General features: G+C 42.5%; 2 protein-coding genes across 9 annotated transcripts in view; both read right to left on the reverse strand.

Annotated features, from left to right (window-relative positions):
* Positions 1-1,262: 1,262 nt before the first annotated feature.
* Positions 1,263-15,097, reverse strand: CCNB2 (cyclin B2). Of its 4 annotated transcripts, none has more exons than XM_073303735.1 (9): positions 15,014-15,097; positions 6,727-6,855; positions 6,522-6,647; positions 5,928-6,098; positions 5,695-5,853; positions 5,083-5,319; positions 4,064-4,204; positions 2,756-2,866; positions 1,264-2,482 (listed from the first exon to the last, which is right to left on the reverse strand). In XM_073303735.1, the coding sequence occupies exons 1-9, from the start codon at positions 15,050-15,052 to the stop codon at positions 2,378-2,380; spliced, it is 1,218 nt and encodes a 405-aa protein (XP_073159836.1). In that variant the 5' UTR covers positions 15,053-15,097; the 3' UTR covers positions 1,264-2,377. The 4 variants fall into 4 exon arrangements, with proteins under 4 accessions (XP_073159840.1, XP_073159836.1, XP_073159837.1 ...); XM_073303736.1 differs by lacking the exon at positions 15,014-15,097 and adding an exon at positions 8,502-8,830 and having other exon boundaries at positions 1,265-2,482; XM_073303738.1 differs by lacking the exon at positions 15,014-15,097 and adding an exon at positions 8,191-8,462 and having other exon boundaries at positions 1,265-2,482.
* Positions 13,295-16,328, reverse strand: part of RNF111 (ring finger protein 111) — a 91,659-nt gene continuing 88,625 nt past the window's right edge. For all 5 annotated transcript variants that reach the window (XM_073303734.1, XM_073303733.1, XM_073303732.1 and 2 more), the window contains one exon: positions 13,295-15,265. In XM_073303734.1, coding sequence (XP_073159835.1) covers positions 15,148-15,265 — 118 coding nt within the window. In that variant the 3' untranslated portion in view covers positions 13,295-15,147. The remainder of the gene's footprint in view (positions 15,266-16,328) is intronic.

Consider the following 16,328-nt stretch of genomic DNA (forward strand, 5'->3'; position numbering starts at 1 on the left):
TTTGACCCCCCCCCCCCCCCAAAAGTTTTAAGCAGCCTGGAACTGTCCCAATTGACATGAAGTTTACTGACCATTTAGGCCTCAACCCATTCCAGAACTTTGGACCCCTACACTGCAGGAGAGCACTCCACCTACTACAGTAGTATATTTTCTGGGGCAGGTTTGTCTTCTGTTGAAGCTGCTCCAAGTTCAAGCCCCTGCCCTCGTACCTAATCAGGTGGGTCTCCCTCCTTCTAGGTTAGGACCTGAACCACATGCTTTCTCTAGCCCAGGGGTCGGCAACCTATGGCACGCATGCCAAAGGTGACACGAGCTGATTTTTAATGGCACACTGCTGCTTGCTGAGTCCCAGCCACTGGCCCTGCTCAGCCTGCTGCTGAACCCAGGCCAGGACCCCAGCAGGCAGCAGCGTGCCATTAAAAAATCCTGCCCCCCCTGGCCTGCTCTTCTCTGCCCCCCCCCCCCCCGGCCTGCTCTTCTCTGCCCCCCCCCCCGCACAGGGTGAAGAAGCTTGGTCCTGCTAGCTGCTGCTGCAGAGCAGGCAAGCTCCCCCATCCCCCAGCATGCTGGGTTCCTGCCCCTCCTCCTCTCCTTCCCTGCTGCTGATGGACCTTGCCAGGGAGGGGGAGAAGCAGAGCCATAGCAAGCTGGCCGCTCCTGGGAGGAGGTAGAGAAGAGGTGGGAGAACAGGACTGTGGAGCTCCCCCCTGCCCCCAGCTCTGTGCCCTGCCCCCAGCACTCCCCCCACACCTGCACCCCCTCACATGCCCCAGCCCTCTACCCTGACTGTTGCACACACACCCCCCACATTCCCACCCTGAGCACCAAACAGGAGCTCCTGCACCCCACCCCACATTCCCAACTGCACCCCTCATACCAAATGGGAGCTACCCAGGTAAGCGCTCCACCCCCAAACCTCCTGCCAACCCTGAGCCCCCTCCCTCATTCTAGCTCCTGGCCAGACCTTATACCCCAACCTGCTCCTTCACCCCCAGCCCTGTGCTCAGTGCACTCCCACCCTCTTCTTCTCCTCCCTGCACTAAGCTAAGGGGCTAGAACCAGGGAGAAGATAGGTACCAACTATATGGGCAGGGCCAGGATCTCAGACCAGCAGCAGGCTGAGCAGGGCCAGCAGCTGGGACCCTGGCTGGCAGGAGCCAGCAGATGGAACCCCAGACTGGCAGGAGGCTGAGCCGCTCTGGGATCCTGGCCGCTGGCCCTGCTCAGCCTGCTGCTGGCCAAGGTAAACTGAACCCCAGGCTGAGTGGTGTAAGATCAGCGTTTAATTTTAAATGAAGCTTCTTAAATATTTTGAATATGTTGTTTCCTTTACATATGACAGTTTAGTTATATATAAACTTCTAGAGAGACCTTCCAAAAAAGGTTAAAATGTATTACTGGCATGTGAAACTTTAAATTAAGGTCAATAAATGAAGACTTGGCCTACCACTTCTGAAAGGCTGCTGACCCCTGCTCTAGCCCAATAGTCTTCCATTGAGATTCGTAGTGGTTCATAATGAACTAATGAGTAGTTGGAACCATCCTAAGCAGCTTTTGGAGGGGGAACCCTTTTCTTTACTCTAATCGCCAGTTTCCTGCTACCTTCCTCCTTCTGATAGGAGGAAGCTTCAGTTACATGGACTTGAATCAAGCCATCACTTATAGGGGTAGATTTTTTCCATTCTCCAGGCAGCTCAGCCCTGCAAGAGGCACTGTCTGGACATAAGCTACAGTTTCAGCTTATACATGTCCCACTTCTGCTGGCCTCCATGTATCATGCCCCAGAGTATCATGCACTCTACTCACTAAATGTAGATGTTCAGGGGGCTTGGCCTAGGACTGGGACTACAACTACATTCATGCAGAGATGTGTTTGCCAGACTGGGGCTTATCTTAATAGTACTTAGATTAAAATCTGCAGTTGCCTCAAATTGGGCTCTCCCCCACCAAAAGCCAGGTTGATCCAGTTTATGAGTGGAGATTACTTCTAGACACCCTCACATTTGCCAGATTCATGTCAACTATGTACTCTAGAGCTTTGTTTTAAACTGTTAAGGTTCTGATTGCTGGCCTATTATGAGGATCATCTCAAGTCTACCCAAAGTTTATGAAGTAGGTCATTTCACATTGCTTGTGAAAGTCGAGTTCTCACATGCACCATCTACACTTAGTGTTAGTAATACCCAGGGAGAGTTTTTTTTAAAAAAGGAGCTTTATTTCTAGATATACAAGAGTATTAAAGGGCAAGTTTAAAAGTTTGCTTTCAGAGTGAATCTGAGGGGTCTGTACTAAGATTGAAAGGCTATGTACAAAAGCAGCAGTTGTGCCTCAATGGCATGTTGACAAAGTGCATGGAGTAGGAATTGTCTACCTAGGATTATCCCAAGAGAGATGAAGCAAGGTCTTTGATTGTTTTGGAGTTCAGTTGAGGAACTGTGCTGATCCTCATGAGTTTGCTGCTTGCATACTTGTTCCTTATGGCCTGTAGGAATTAGAGAGACTGTTAAGTAATAAGTTTACATTGTTTTGTGCCATGCTAGAGAGAGCTCAGACTACTTACTAGTAAGTGGTTAAGCCACCTACTCATTTCCACTGGAGCACTTTGAAAAGGGGCCAGGAAGTTGCTGAATAGTCAAAAGAGGTAGTAAGAGCATATTCTTTTATAGAGTAAAACTGAAGCAAGAGACATCTGTCAAAGACATTAGTGTATAACATTTGAAGCATAATTAGATATTTGCCCTTAGTGTATACTTACAGTGTATTTTGTTAAGTTCTCATTTACTCTTACTACATTCTTGGCCATATGTTGCATAATTAGCATAAGACTGTCTTCTGCATACCCAGTGTAGTACTGCTGCTTTACACCCTGCAATACAAGACTGGTCAGAACCCTAGAGTAGCATCTAACAAACAGATTATGCCTGCCTGAGGCGCTACAGTTTGCTTCAGGTAACAACTGTAATAAGTTTGGTTTAGACTGGACAAGTTGAACTTGAGCTTTACCGTGTGTAGATCAGAATCATCCTTGCTATTAGGTCAGAGTAGTGGCATCCAACTCATGATTATATGAAATCCTTATGACCATATTCCAGGAGCGTCAAGAGGCCACAATAAATACTTTAGGGAAGACGTTTTGTTGAATCTTGTGTGCTGAGCAGGTTCAGTGGCAGAAAAATCCTCAACAGGTGCTCAGCAACTACTCAGCACACTTCTAACTGCTCTGTGCAGCACAGGGGCTGGGAGGAGAGGTCCCCTGTAACAGCAGGGCTGATTCAAACACTTCAGTTTAAGAATTGCAGGGCACAACTCAAAACATGTTTTGTTCATAATCTAGGTGCAAAGTTTACTTAAAATGCCTGAGGGCCACAGGTAGACACCTACTTTTGACTGCCTGTCTCAGTAAAACTGGTACCGAGTTGTCTACTGTGGTATCTTGACACTATTTCCTAGATGTGGTCTTTCCCCACCTTGTCCAAGAACTGGTTTATGCAAAAGCTGTAAACCAAGCTAACAAGTTCATGCAGATAGTTTAGAAGTTCAGTAGCTGTGGTTGGAATTCATCATGCAATCACTATTCTTTGTAATATCAGAATGCAGTGCTTTCTGAAGGGGAATTTTTACACTGACCAAAACCATTTCACTGACTGAAAGGTTATTAGGTTTAGCTATTTAGCAAGCAAGGACATTTTGAGGTTGTCTTTTGAAGCGTTAAAGGTCTATCATCCGCAAGGGAAAATACTCAAGGCATGTTACCTAATGGTCAAGCTGGCTTTTCCTGCCATTGTTGTTCCTGATAAGTTTAGTTACTTGCTAGTATGGGCCGGTGTGCTAAGTAGCACTGTGAAAAAATGTTCTAGCCTTCCAACTACAGGTAGGCCTGAACATTCCAGTGCTTAAGGGCAACAAGCTGGAACCTTTCCATTTATTACTACATTTCTTGGATTACTTATCCTACCAGCTATACTTTGCAGTTACTCATTATGTTGGAGTGCAGCTTACATACTTCATAAGTTTGACAGCCATCTATTCTGTGGCCTTGAACAAATCACAAAAAGCAACTCACCCATTTGCCTTGCCCCAGAACCTTCTGAGACAAACATAAGGCAGCAGCTGCTATCTCTGAAGGATGATGATGTATCATATCATAGTCTATGAGTGTCAGCTCCATCAGGTACTTTGCTAGTGTATGTTGCTCAGCATCAGCCTGCCAGATCAACAGCTTGTTAGTTCATGAAATTTATCACTTCATTATAGTACCACCATCAAGGTGGTCCAGGTTTAATCTACTTTATGTTCTTGTTCCCGTCTGGAAAAGAGTTGTTGACCCTGTTCTCAGTCATACAAATTTTTGAAACTATGTTAAGTAGGAATTTGATCTCTTCCTTCAGGAGAGAGAGGCCAAGAGACCCTTAACCTGTTCTCCCAGGTTAACAGGGCTCAAATTCAGTCTAACCCAAATCTAACAGAATTGTCAATATTCTCCTCACCCCATAAAAATAGCTGAATTATATTCCCTGTAGTGTTTGCAACAAGCACTATAGCATAATACTAGCATAACAGACCTAGCAAATGAGGAGAGTCCCACCTTTTCCCTAAAGAGAAGCTAGAGTAAGACAATGGATTAGTTAAACACTTATCAAAAAGTAAGCTTAGGTATTACAGCTAATTTTCACTCAATAAGGCTTCCATTCTTTGAGCTGGCAAGCCAAATATCCTTGTCTCCTTAACACAACACCACAACAATAGTTTTAGTATCTTTTAAAACACAGAACAGAAGCCTCAACATGAAGCTTGTAAAATTTGAGACAATCATGTTATGAATTGCAGCAAACGCTGATGAGTTGCTTGACTCCATGACCACAAAGTAACTTAATACTGCTCAGTCCTTTTCCTATAACAAGCATTCAGCTGTACACACGGCCCACCCACCAGAAAGTCTCCTTCAGCTCATGGTGCTTTAAGTCATGAGGTAAAAATCACCCTGCCTAAATGAAGTGTTAATGGGAGTCCTGACATTCCATGCCTCCAATACTAGTCTCTCATAAGCAGGAGGATTTTAAGATAGCTAGAGGAAGTACCTACCTCACCAGCTTTTGATGCTCTCCTTAAGAAGTGAAGTGGCAGAGGGCGTCCCAAGTCAAAGTTCAGCTCCTTAAGAATCATCATTTCCATCTCTCTGATCTGAGAGCTAGAGTATGCATTGTCAGTGATGTAAACAAAATCCGCAATATCAGGAGAGAATATCTCCTCATACTTTGAGGCAAGAAGCAATGCTGTAACACCAGCCAGCTGAAGCTTCTTACGGGATACTGGGTGAATCTGTATAAGGTAACAAGAGTTTAGAGAACTGTTTAATCTTCATGATGTATTACCTTTCAGCAAGTACAAGGCATGAATTTCCATTCAGTGAGTCAGCACATTTTTCCCCCTCCCCATTTAGGTTTTCAGCATGCAAGACTTCTAGATTTAGCCTTGGGATGCATCTGTGTCCCTAGAATGACTTGTGTTAGTCAGAACTATCACATCCACCTTTTAGCTCAGGTAGAAAATTATAGGTTAACAGATTTTAAGTTTGCCTGGAACATCTGTAACCCAAAAACCATAAACAGAGGACAAGAGTTATTTTAGAGTGTACTAATTTAATGAGTCTCAAAAGCCTGTACAATGTGCTTGGATCAGGTTTCAGATACTTACTTGTAAGAAGCGGTCCATAATTGCAACACACATATATAGTGTTTCCTGCAAGAGCTGAAATCTTGAGTGGACCTGAACCAGCCAATCAACTAGAATTGCACGCATACGCCCATTGATCTCCTTCCCATTGAGGTAGTGTGGACGTACTGATTGCTGCAGCTGTTAAAGAGAGACCAATATGAAAGACTGAAAGCTTAATTTCACTTGAATGTGTAGTACTTAGGCATCCATACCTCAAGCTGCCTCAGATACAGATAAATATCTTTTACATAGTCACTACAGAGTTGAGGGTTTTCCCAATCATCAGCATCAATATCCTCTATGTTGTTAAGCAGCACATCAGAGAAAGCTTGGCACAGGTCCTCTTCTTTCATGGATACATCCATGGGGGTTGGAGACAGAATCTAGTGGACAGATTATAGTCACTGAGGCCCATACATTAAGTCTCTCTCATTTAAGACTCTTTCTCCCCCTCCCCCCACCCCCATGAGTTGGGAGTTTGCCTGTAATACAAACTAGGAAAGCAGCTACCAAAACCTAAGACTCTACATGCCATTTAAGATATCTACAATATTTTAGCCTATAAGGCCTTTACCCATTATAGATATATTTCTTGATCTGACAAGTTTTTGCAAGTCCTAATGGGTAGTATTATGTCACATCCCAAGTTAGTTGTGACTGTAAGCTAATAGACTGAAGCCAGGAATAATATCATAAAATGAATCTGATCTTTTTCTGAAGTGTTAAAGCTCTGGCCTAGAAAGGGCTAGAGTGGAGGACCAAGGGTTAGGAACTGGAGAGTGACATAGGAATTTGCCATTTCCTACCTTTGGAACAGTCTCTTCTTTGAGAGTTAAATTTACTGCAGCTGGAGGTTTAGGTTGTGCAGTTACATTTGCTGGTTTAGTAGCTCCTTTTGTAGTTTTTACAGGTACTTTGAAGCTCTCTGTTTTCTACCAGAGGAAAGAACAACAGTTAACTCAGAACTAATAAGTAGCTTTTCTGACAGCTAGAGTTGAACTACAGCTTTACCTTGGCTGCATGTGTTCCTCTGGTTGTAACTCTATTTCCAATCTCTTCCAAAGCAGCCCTTTTGTTAGTCACTTGACTTTTGGCTTTGTTGTTAAGTCCTGTCATAGCATTCTCCACCCCTCTAGTAATCTGCAAAGGAAAATTGTAAACAACGTTAAAAAAAAACTAAACTAAATAAACTCCAAGTAAAAACTAGTTACTTTCAGATTATACTAATCTCAAAATCTCCCACCACCATGGTATCTGGGCACCCACAGTACCACTATACCATGTTTTGTTTCACAGCACATAGTTGTGCTCAGCAGGATGGGGAGGTGAATAAAGGAGGATTAGATGCATTATGGAGAGTGCAATTAAAAATTGACTACATTTAGAGAGATTACAGATGAAGTCACCCAAATCTTGTTCTTCCTAACTGGAAACCATGCTTTCTTTAGCATCAGTTTTAGAATGTCCACCCAATTGTAACTAAAGATGAATTTCCATGGAGATGAGCCAGTGACCAAACTAGTTTCTCTTAGGTCATCACTTAAAGAGAGGGAATTACTGCCTTATGAATTTTACACTGCATGGTAAAAGACTGTTGCCTTTCAGAGTTATTTCAGCACACACTGTACTTCAAAGGACTGAAGCGCTCCCCTACTCAGTTTTAGATAGCGTATCCAAGCCCTTAAAAGCCATACTGAAACCCAGCCCTCTCTTTGTTACTGTGAAATTAGAAATCTTTCATAAGGACTAAAGCTTTCAACAAGGTAAAAAAGCATTACCTCAAAGGTTAACATCTACATATGCACAAGTCTTTAAGAAAGCTTACTTTACTGTAAGAACATTTCAGTGGTCGCAAGGCAGAAGTTAAATTTTTGCCAACCCTTTTGTCTGAACAGTTTGCCTGTATTTGGGACTTTGCATCGTTGTTTCCATCAGAAAACAGGAGTCCAACAGAGACAGCTGTATTCTAATCCGAGTGATACAGAAGATCCCATATCCATGAGCACAGAACAAACAATAGGCATTTTACTTGCTGGAAAATCCCCATGCTATCTCCAGAGCAAGTGCCGTGCACAAGCAGCTCTGTGTCTGCTCCCTCAGGAAAGCATGCTCATAACGGCTGCTCTCGCCATCTGCTGAGTTTCCTGCCTGACGGACACAACTGAGATCAATACCTTAGCCTTGAATGTCTAATTTGCCCCAGGGAAACCACTCAGACCCTCAGTGTTCGGCCTTATTTACACCTAAAACTAACTATATTAGTCAGTGGTGTGAAAAATTCCCACCCCAGGCAGATGCAGTTAAACCAACCTAGCCCCGGCTACAGACACCACTGTGCCACTGACCGACTACAGCTCCCCAAGGGGGTGCACTGACTCTGACAACGGGAAAACCCCTTCCGCGGGGACGGCGAGTGCTGACACGCTGGCTGTGCGGCAGGCGGGCTGCACGAATCTCAGCGGAGATAGTACAAACCTCCAGCGCAGAGGGGACCTTGGCCCGGCTGAAGCTTCACGTGCAGCCTGGGCCGAAGCCTCCGACTGTCCCCAGCCGGGGCTACGCAGAGGACATTTAACTGCTCCGGGCCCTTAGCCTGGCGGCAGGGGTCTCCGTACAGGCGCTCTCCAGCGTGGGCAGGAGCAGGGCGCCAGCGCGCTCCCCGCCGCCCCAACCCCACGGCTTGCTCCGGCCGCACCGCTCTCTGCGGCCGCCTGCCCGATCCAGCGCGTCCCCGCAGCTCGGCGCCGGCGGCCCGGGCCCAGGCCCAGGCCCAGGCCCGCACTCACCGCAGCGCGCCGGACCAGCGCCATGAGGACGGCGACTCTTGACTGGAGACGGTCGGGCTGTAAGAGCGAGGAATGAAAGCGACCCCGACACCCCTTCCGCCTCTTGATGCAGCTACTACGCTATTAGCCTGGTGCGCCGCCCTCAGCTTCAAATAGCGCCCCGCCTGTGCTCCCATTGGACAGCTTCATAGGATGCTCTCCTCTGATTGGCCCAGCATTCGGGCTCCGCCCCATACGTTGCCGTGACGATGACCCTTGGCCGGGAAGGGAAAACTGGATTCGAAGCGCTTCCGCGGGAATGGAGATCTTAACAAAAACAAAGCTTCAAAGGAAGCCGGTCCAGATCTCCGCTACGACTGAGAGTTCTCGCGAGCTCGGACCTTGCGCAAAGGAGCTTGGGAGACGTAGTCACTTCGGGTGGAGGCAGCGCTCGGGACGGGACCCCTCGGTCCCTAGTGGCTGGGCCGCCAGAGCCAAGCGGGGCGGGAAGGGGACCGGCCTCGTTCCGCAAGCGGAGCGCGCGGCGCTGAGAGGCGGGGCGTTAGAGAGCGGCCCGGGGAGGGGGGCTGGGCGCGGCAGGTGCCGCCCACGGCGCGCGCGCGCGTAGGAGGAGTGACGCGCCTGGCCGCTCCCGCGCCCAGACCGGGCTGAGGGCAGCCCCGTGCCGCCCTGGGCAGCGCCCCGCCTGGCTGCAGCTCGCGCGAGTATGCAAGAAAAAGCCCGCATTTGTAAGCTGCATTTTAAGGATAAAGAGCTCACACTCCAGTACTTGTATGAGATGAATTGAAAAATACTCTTTATCATTTTTACAGTGCAAATATTTGTAATAAAAATATAAAGTGAGCACTGTACACTTTGTATTCTGTGTTGTAATTGAATTGCTATATTTAGAAATGTATAGAAAAGCATCCAAATATATTTAATAAATTTAATAGTGCAATTAATTGCCATTGATTTTTTAATCATGATTAATTTTGAGTTAATCATGTGAGCTGTTATTAATCAATTGCCCTTATACAGATACACATATATATACACACATACCCACACAACCCAGTACAGTTTAGTGCTTTTTCTCTTATCCAGTTATTTTTCATATATATAGGTATGTTAAAGTTACTAATGACTTTCAAGGTCCTTTATACCTTGTGAACCAAACACGTAGTAATATTTGCCCTATCCAACAAAATACCAAGGCCTCTCTGGCATTGAGGGCCCACTAAACTTATCAGAAGCTCATCTTCCAGCATAAGCTTATAGAACATATATTGTGCGGTTAAGATCTGTGCCATTAGCATATGAAGTTGTCCTACAAACCTTGATTTTTAAAATGGAATAGTGGGAAAATTAGGTATTGAAACCTTAATATGAAGTGCTTCAAGGTAATGTCTTAGAACAGTTGAGCAACATATATCCACCTACACTTTTTTTTTCTTTTAATGTATTCCTGTAGTTGCATAGGAGCAGTGGTTAATATTCAAGCAGAGAGGTAGTCCAAAATACAGTTCTACTGCATTGTTAATAAGCAGGACTATAATACATAAGTGCATATTTCCTTACAGTGGCGAACCCCAAAAGGCTGTTGTAGCCAGCTAAGCCTTGTAACACCTGTGATTTATTACAGGTGAAAGTCTATTTGATATGGGTATGACTCAAAGAAAGGTTGGGTAGCATGGCTATAATATACCCGCCCATGGCAAAAGTTAAAAAGCACAGCATGAATTAGGGTTCCTCTAATTCCCCACACTCACTGTAGGATCATCAAATATTTATTCCTTTTGAGAGCAGAACTGAAAAATCAGCACAGTATTTTTCAACAAGGTGAAATCTAATGGCCATGCTACTCCAATAATGCATCCAATGAAGTGAGCTGTAGCTTACAAAAGCTTATGCTCAAATAAATTGGTTAGTCTCTAAGGTGCCACAAGTCCTCCTTTTCTTTTTGCAGATACAGACTAACACAGCTGCTACTCTGAATCCAATAATGAATGTTACTACTTCCAGCTAGCTCTCATTGTGTTCACCTGTACAAGCACTTAATACTTCTGTTTCTTTCAAGGTTTCTTATTTTTTAATTAAAACGTTTGTGCCCCAGCCTTTGAGCGTAATGATCTGATTTTAAGTCTTCCAACCTATCCATTTGTCTTAATTTGATCTTATATATCTTACAACTGTCTTAAGAAAGGTCATTCTTTGCCATACCATACCAATTTGTTTTCTTTGCTTTAAGGCTCAATTTCTTCCTGCTTTATCAGGACAGTCCCATTTTATGGGATATGCTCTAACACTTCTCCCTCTAAAAGAGAAGGAGTACTTGTGGCACCTTAGAGACTAACCAATTTATTTGAGCATAAGCTTTCATGAGATACAGCTCAATGAAGTGAGCTGTAGCTTACGAAAGCTTATGCTCAAATAAATTGGTTAGTCTCTAAGGTGCCACAAGTACTCCTTTTCTTTTAGCAAATACAGACTAACACGGCTGCTACTCTGAAACTTCTCCCTCTATTATCCCACGTAATGTCATTATGTGTTCAGATGTAGCCAGTCATGCACATTTCTGACTCAGCTTTGCGTAAATGTTCCCCAGTGTTTCAAAGTAAATCCTTTAGTTCTTCAGTCAGTTATGTATCCGGGGGGTAGCCGCATTAGTCTGTATCGACAAAAACAACAAGGAGTCCAGTGGCACCTTAAAGGCTAACAGATTTATTTGGGCATAAGCTTCCGTGGGTAAAAAACCCACTTCTTCAGATGCCTGGAATGAAAATTACAGATGCAGGCATACGAAAGCTTATGCCCAAATAAATTTGTTAGTCTTTAAGGTGCCACCGGACTCCTCCTTGTTTCAGTCACTTATGTTTATAGTCAGTCCCAGTCAGACTAGGACAGTAGTATAATGGGAGGTCTGCCTTTGAGGCTGCTCCAAGTATGGACTTTTTACTTTCCTTAATATGGAGTTCCACAGCAAATCTTTGTTATAGTACATGCATTATTTATGCAGGCAACAACTCAACAGGTTTGCATAGAAGTAATCACCATACAAAAATGGTGAGAAAGCAAGTTCTCATATGCTGAAGGTTTTCCCAGATTCAGTGGTATAATGCATTTGTGCTGTAAAGATTTAAAATTTTTGCCTACTTGAGGAAAAAAACTCAAGGTATCTCAGGGTAATAATAGGAGTACTTGTGGTACCTTCGAGACTATGCTCAAATAAATTGGTTAGTCTCTAAGGTGCCACAAGTCCTCCTTTTCTTTTTGCGGATACAGACCAACACAGCTGCTACTCTGAAACCTGTCAGAGTAATAATAGTGGAAGGTAAAGTAAAACATCAAAGGTAAGCACCCAATACATGGTATCATCACCACTACTTTTCACTGTTTCATGGTGTTTTGATAGTTGTTCAGTTTTCATCAGCATGAAGCACACGTACTCCCGCTTCAGAAGCTACTTTTCAATTCACTCACATTTTTTGTTGCAGAACAATCAACATGAAGGTGTTTGAAAATTCCCTTTCATATTCCAGACCCTTTTTTGTGGTTCAGTCACTTACGCTGCTATCATCATGGGAGAAAATTCAAATACCATGCAAGTATTATGGTCACTAACAACTGGATTTACACTTTGACAGCAAAATAAATCAAAGTGTTATCTTATGTACACAAGTAAACAAATCATAGTAATTTGCATAAATTCTCTTAGTTGTAGAGAAAATGACAAATGCTGTGGGTGTAGCATTTCAAACAATCCACTATTTTAATTAAGATACTGACTTCTGTATATAGCTGGAGCTTTATAAAATATTTAATCCTTTCATACTGAGGTTGTGATGTTCCCACAGACACATCCATTGTTAGGATGCAAGTAAACAGCTTATGCCAAAGAATTATTGTTCAAATGAAGAGCTTAAACACTAGAAGGCAAAATTGAAAACAACTTTTATGAAAAAACAGACTGCAGATGATCAGTCTAACATTTTATTTATTGCATACAAAAGGATTTGTTCTGACAATGGAATTTTATATGAAAAGTAATTTGATGCATACTGTTGAGACTTATCTTGAAAGTCAAAGATGCTGCAGAAAACTTAAGGCAATGCATCTAAGCAAGTAAAGCACAGTAAGTGGTGGAAATTTTCAAAAACCCATTAATTTTCCTTTCCCTAAATTATATCAGGTCACAACTTTCTGGAATAGGAGTAGGCTGCAGGTTTATTAGCCCCTGCATTAGCACATAACAGGAACTGAGATTCCTGGCACATAACTGTTAAACATCACTTTATAATATGTTATGTATACATTTAAAAGCAAGACAGTATCAGTAGCAGTTATAAAATAGGTCAACTCATGGGCCACTAAAATACCTCTAAGTACCAGACACCGAAATCTGGTGCATTTTTAAAAAAAAGTCTGTGCTTCTTTGTCCCTGGAAGGTATGCCAAAGTGGACTCATTGTGCACCCTGGGTCTCAATTATTTCCATGTCTCTAAGTACCTATGATGTAACTTTAAAAGTGAGTGTCCTCCCACCTTCAACTATCAGTTGGGGTGCACCCCTGGAAAGCTACCTCCCCTCCTTTTTTCTTCATATGCACTGAAGAGTTGAAAAGGGTTCCTTTTTTGTCTTTCCAGTTAATTTTATCCACTACAGCTTCAATTTCATACCCAGCCACAGGTCCTTATAGCTACATACGCTAAGAAGCTTCAGTTTAAAACCATGACAGTTTGGAGCAGCCAAATCACATTAGCTTTCTCCCTCATCCCCCTCACCCCACGCCACCAAATTAAACACAAAAGTGATTCAAGTCTTCAAATTAAGTTTACTTTTAACAATGCAAGTAAGCTTTAAAATGTCCATTAATCACAACTGTTAGGACAAAACTTCTCCCTGCTTAATGCCTTAGTGCCAGAGGTATTAAGTCTATTGCCAGCAATGGACATTGCATTGGAAAATGCTACTCCTGACATGAAACGATTAAAAAAAAAAAGGGGGGTGGGGGAGCTGCTTTTAACCAGACAAACAGGCATCAAATTAGATAAGGTTACACTTATAAATGGATCACAATTTGTTAGGTGTAAACAAAACATTTTGATTTGTGTTTTATTGTAAACTGTTTTACACTTAACTGATTATGAAAGACACAAGGGAAACAGAAGGTATTTATTATTCAATCCACTTACAAAGCAGGTGGCTTAATGCAAGCTTATTGACATGTTCATATATGATCCCACAGGAACATCTCTTCCAGGTTGTGACAGTAATACTGTCTTGATGTTCTTGAGCCTCTCTTCAACACATTTTAAATAAACTATACTATATTGTGTGTCAAAGTATTTTGATAAGGAACTTGTCCCGAAGTGGATTAAAACTTCCTCCAAAGGAGAAATGTTAGTACATTAATTTAATTCTATATACTATATTATGCAGCAAATCTTAACTATAGAAAATATTTTCAATCAGTGATGGACTGTTGGTAATTTATAAAGAGGGAATCTATGATCAAAGCAAAACAAGGTAATCACATAATTTGTTTCAGTTTCTACAGAGATTTACAGATTTTTAAGTTACTAGTGACAAAACAAGTGACAGGTGGATTTAGCTGACTTTATTAACTTTAAAACTAATAAAAATCCCATGAGAGATCTGGGTTCTTTAAAAGTTCTAAGAATGCATGGATCCTGCCTTAAGAACTGCAATTCTAGGTTCTGATTAAATGGCTTTACAAAACCAATGTGTGCAGGTAATTTGACATACTTAGCAGAAGACTGAACAAAATTCTACATATTTGTTTCCCTAAAAATGCATTCAATCTGCAAGTATCTACAATCCAGCTAATTTAAATCAATATTTAGTGTTCATTAGAGCTGTTTCACAGCAACAAATATTAAGTTAGGGATTCAAATTTCTAGACATTGTAAGAAAATGATAAATACAATCTGAACAGCAGTCTAAATGTTTAATATTGACATTCAAATATATCTGTATTGTGCTGAAAGTTTAAAAACATAAAATTTGATCAGACAAAACTCTGGTGAGGAGTATACCAGCTGTATCAGTCAGACCGAATATAGTTTGTATTCTGTTCCCAGTATTAAGGATGGTATTTGACTCAGAACTGACATTGTAAATATACAGCAGCCATTTTTTCCTAATTAAGGAATGTCTTAATATACAATATTATTCTTTTCTAGATGATCTTTATACATTAAACTAAAATACATGATTGATTAAATTAAGAAATCCGAGGTTAGTAATGAGTGAAATCATATTCTCAAAGCTTGATACTATGTTTGGGAGGGAAGGGAACAACACACAATTCTACTTACTAAAGCAGCTAATCTTGCCTGCAAGTTTGGGGTCACAAAGCCCATAATATGTGCAAACAAATGCAATACAAGGAACCATGCAAAAATACAGTAAAATGAATTAAAAGAAAAAAATGTAAAACCTAAAAAAGCTTTATAAATACACTGAAACTCAACTGTCTACATAAACTGTAGGTCTAGCATTAGTTGTACCATATAGCAGAGATAGCACTCTAGGATCAATGCTTCCATATCTGCGCAGGTAAGTCATGCCATCTTTGGTAGACTGCAGTACCAGGAAGGATGGAAGGGAGTGAGGAGGAGGACAAGAGTTCTGGAAAATGGTGTCAACTTTCACTTGGCAGCTGAGCTTCAATGTCCACTCTGCAAATGGGGCACTTCTTGTTAGTAATCAACCATTGATCTACACACACTTGGTGGAAAAGGTGCATACATGGAAGGCGCCTGTCACCAGAAAAGAAAGAGTTAATTTTTAATATAGTATTTACAGTGTTATTAGTTTTTCTTGGTGCTGAAATCTCATTTTATATATAAAAATTGGCACCAGCCAAAAATGAAAGAACAAAGGGATATATCTCCACTAAATTGTCAGTAAGATTAAAAATGATAGAACATTTTAATGCAGAATACTATGGGACAGATTATGCTCTGTTACAGTGATGTAACTCTGCTGTATCTTCAGTAGAGTTACTCCAGACTTGCACTAGCAAAGAAGAATGGGGCTGTGTAGAATTAACCCATGGAATCCATTGTTCAAGACAGTGAGGGAGACAGCATAGTTAGATTTTTAAAAGGAAACTAATAGCACCTGCAATTACCATATCTACCTTTTCCTAGTGCTATCAGTCTTGGCTTAAGACGTGCGCTTGACTGACAATTGACCTGCCATTTGCCTCTTCACCAGTTCTATGGTACTGGACAATCAGCTCAGTGCATTAAGAGGACTTTCACCATCCACTGAACCAACAGCACGGGCAATTGTTGGAGGTAGGATATAGGATCTGATGTGCCAATGGCCCCTAAAAGCTGTTCGTACTACTATAATTTGTTATTAAAAAAGTCAATATAGAAATTGAGAATTATTGCCGATAACTGACAGTAAGACAGATTTCCCTTGTTTAAATGTATTTCTAAACATATCAAGCGAGTGCTTTTATTACTCCTGGGGGGATTCCGCGTGACTGTGCAACAGCAGAAAATGCGCCTCCCCCAATCCCCTCCGAATTCCTGTGCTTCCCTGCAGAAAATGGCAGAGAAGCCGCGTGGGGGGACAACCATAGGTACAGTTTGTTTGTTTTTTAAATCGGGATTGCCCCTCTCCAAACAGAGGTGAGGCATGGGGAGGGGGCACACGGGGTTACCTGCCCTATCATTTCTGCAAGCACAGAACTTCCCAGTTAAAGGCAGCTTCATCTGGCTCCACTGATTGAATGCCACCTCCTGGGTCCTAGTGCCAGTCGTGTTCCCATTCCGTGTGCTGGGAGACTTCCTGTTTTCTGTGCAACAG

The sequence above is a fragment of the Lepidochelys kempii genome, chromosome 10 (genome assembly GCF_965140265.1).
Source record: "Lepidochelys kempii isolate rLepKem1 chromosome 10, rLepKem1.hap2, whole genome shotgun sequence".
NCBI classification, from domain to species: Eukaryota; Metazoa; Chordata; order Testudines; family Cheloniidae; genus Lepidochelys; species Lepidochelys kempii.

Bases quoted from the DNA above. Each gene is read 5' to 3' on its own strand.
- CCNB2 (XM_073303735.1), bottom strand. From the start codon at position 15,052: ATGGAAGCATTGATCCTAGAGTGCTATCTCTGCTATATG. The intron at 5,320-5,694 runs GTAAGTATCTGA...TACCTTATACAG, and splicing joins TTATGGACCGCTTCTTACAA to ATTCACCCAGTATCCCGTAA. The intron at 4,205-5,082 runs GTAGGTACTTCC...TTGATCTGGCAG, and splicing joins GAGCATCAAAAGCTGGTGAG to GCTGATGCTGAGCAACATAC.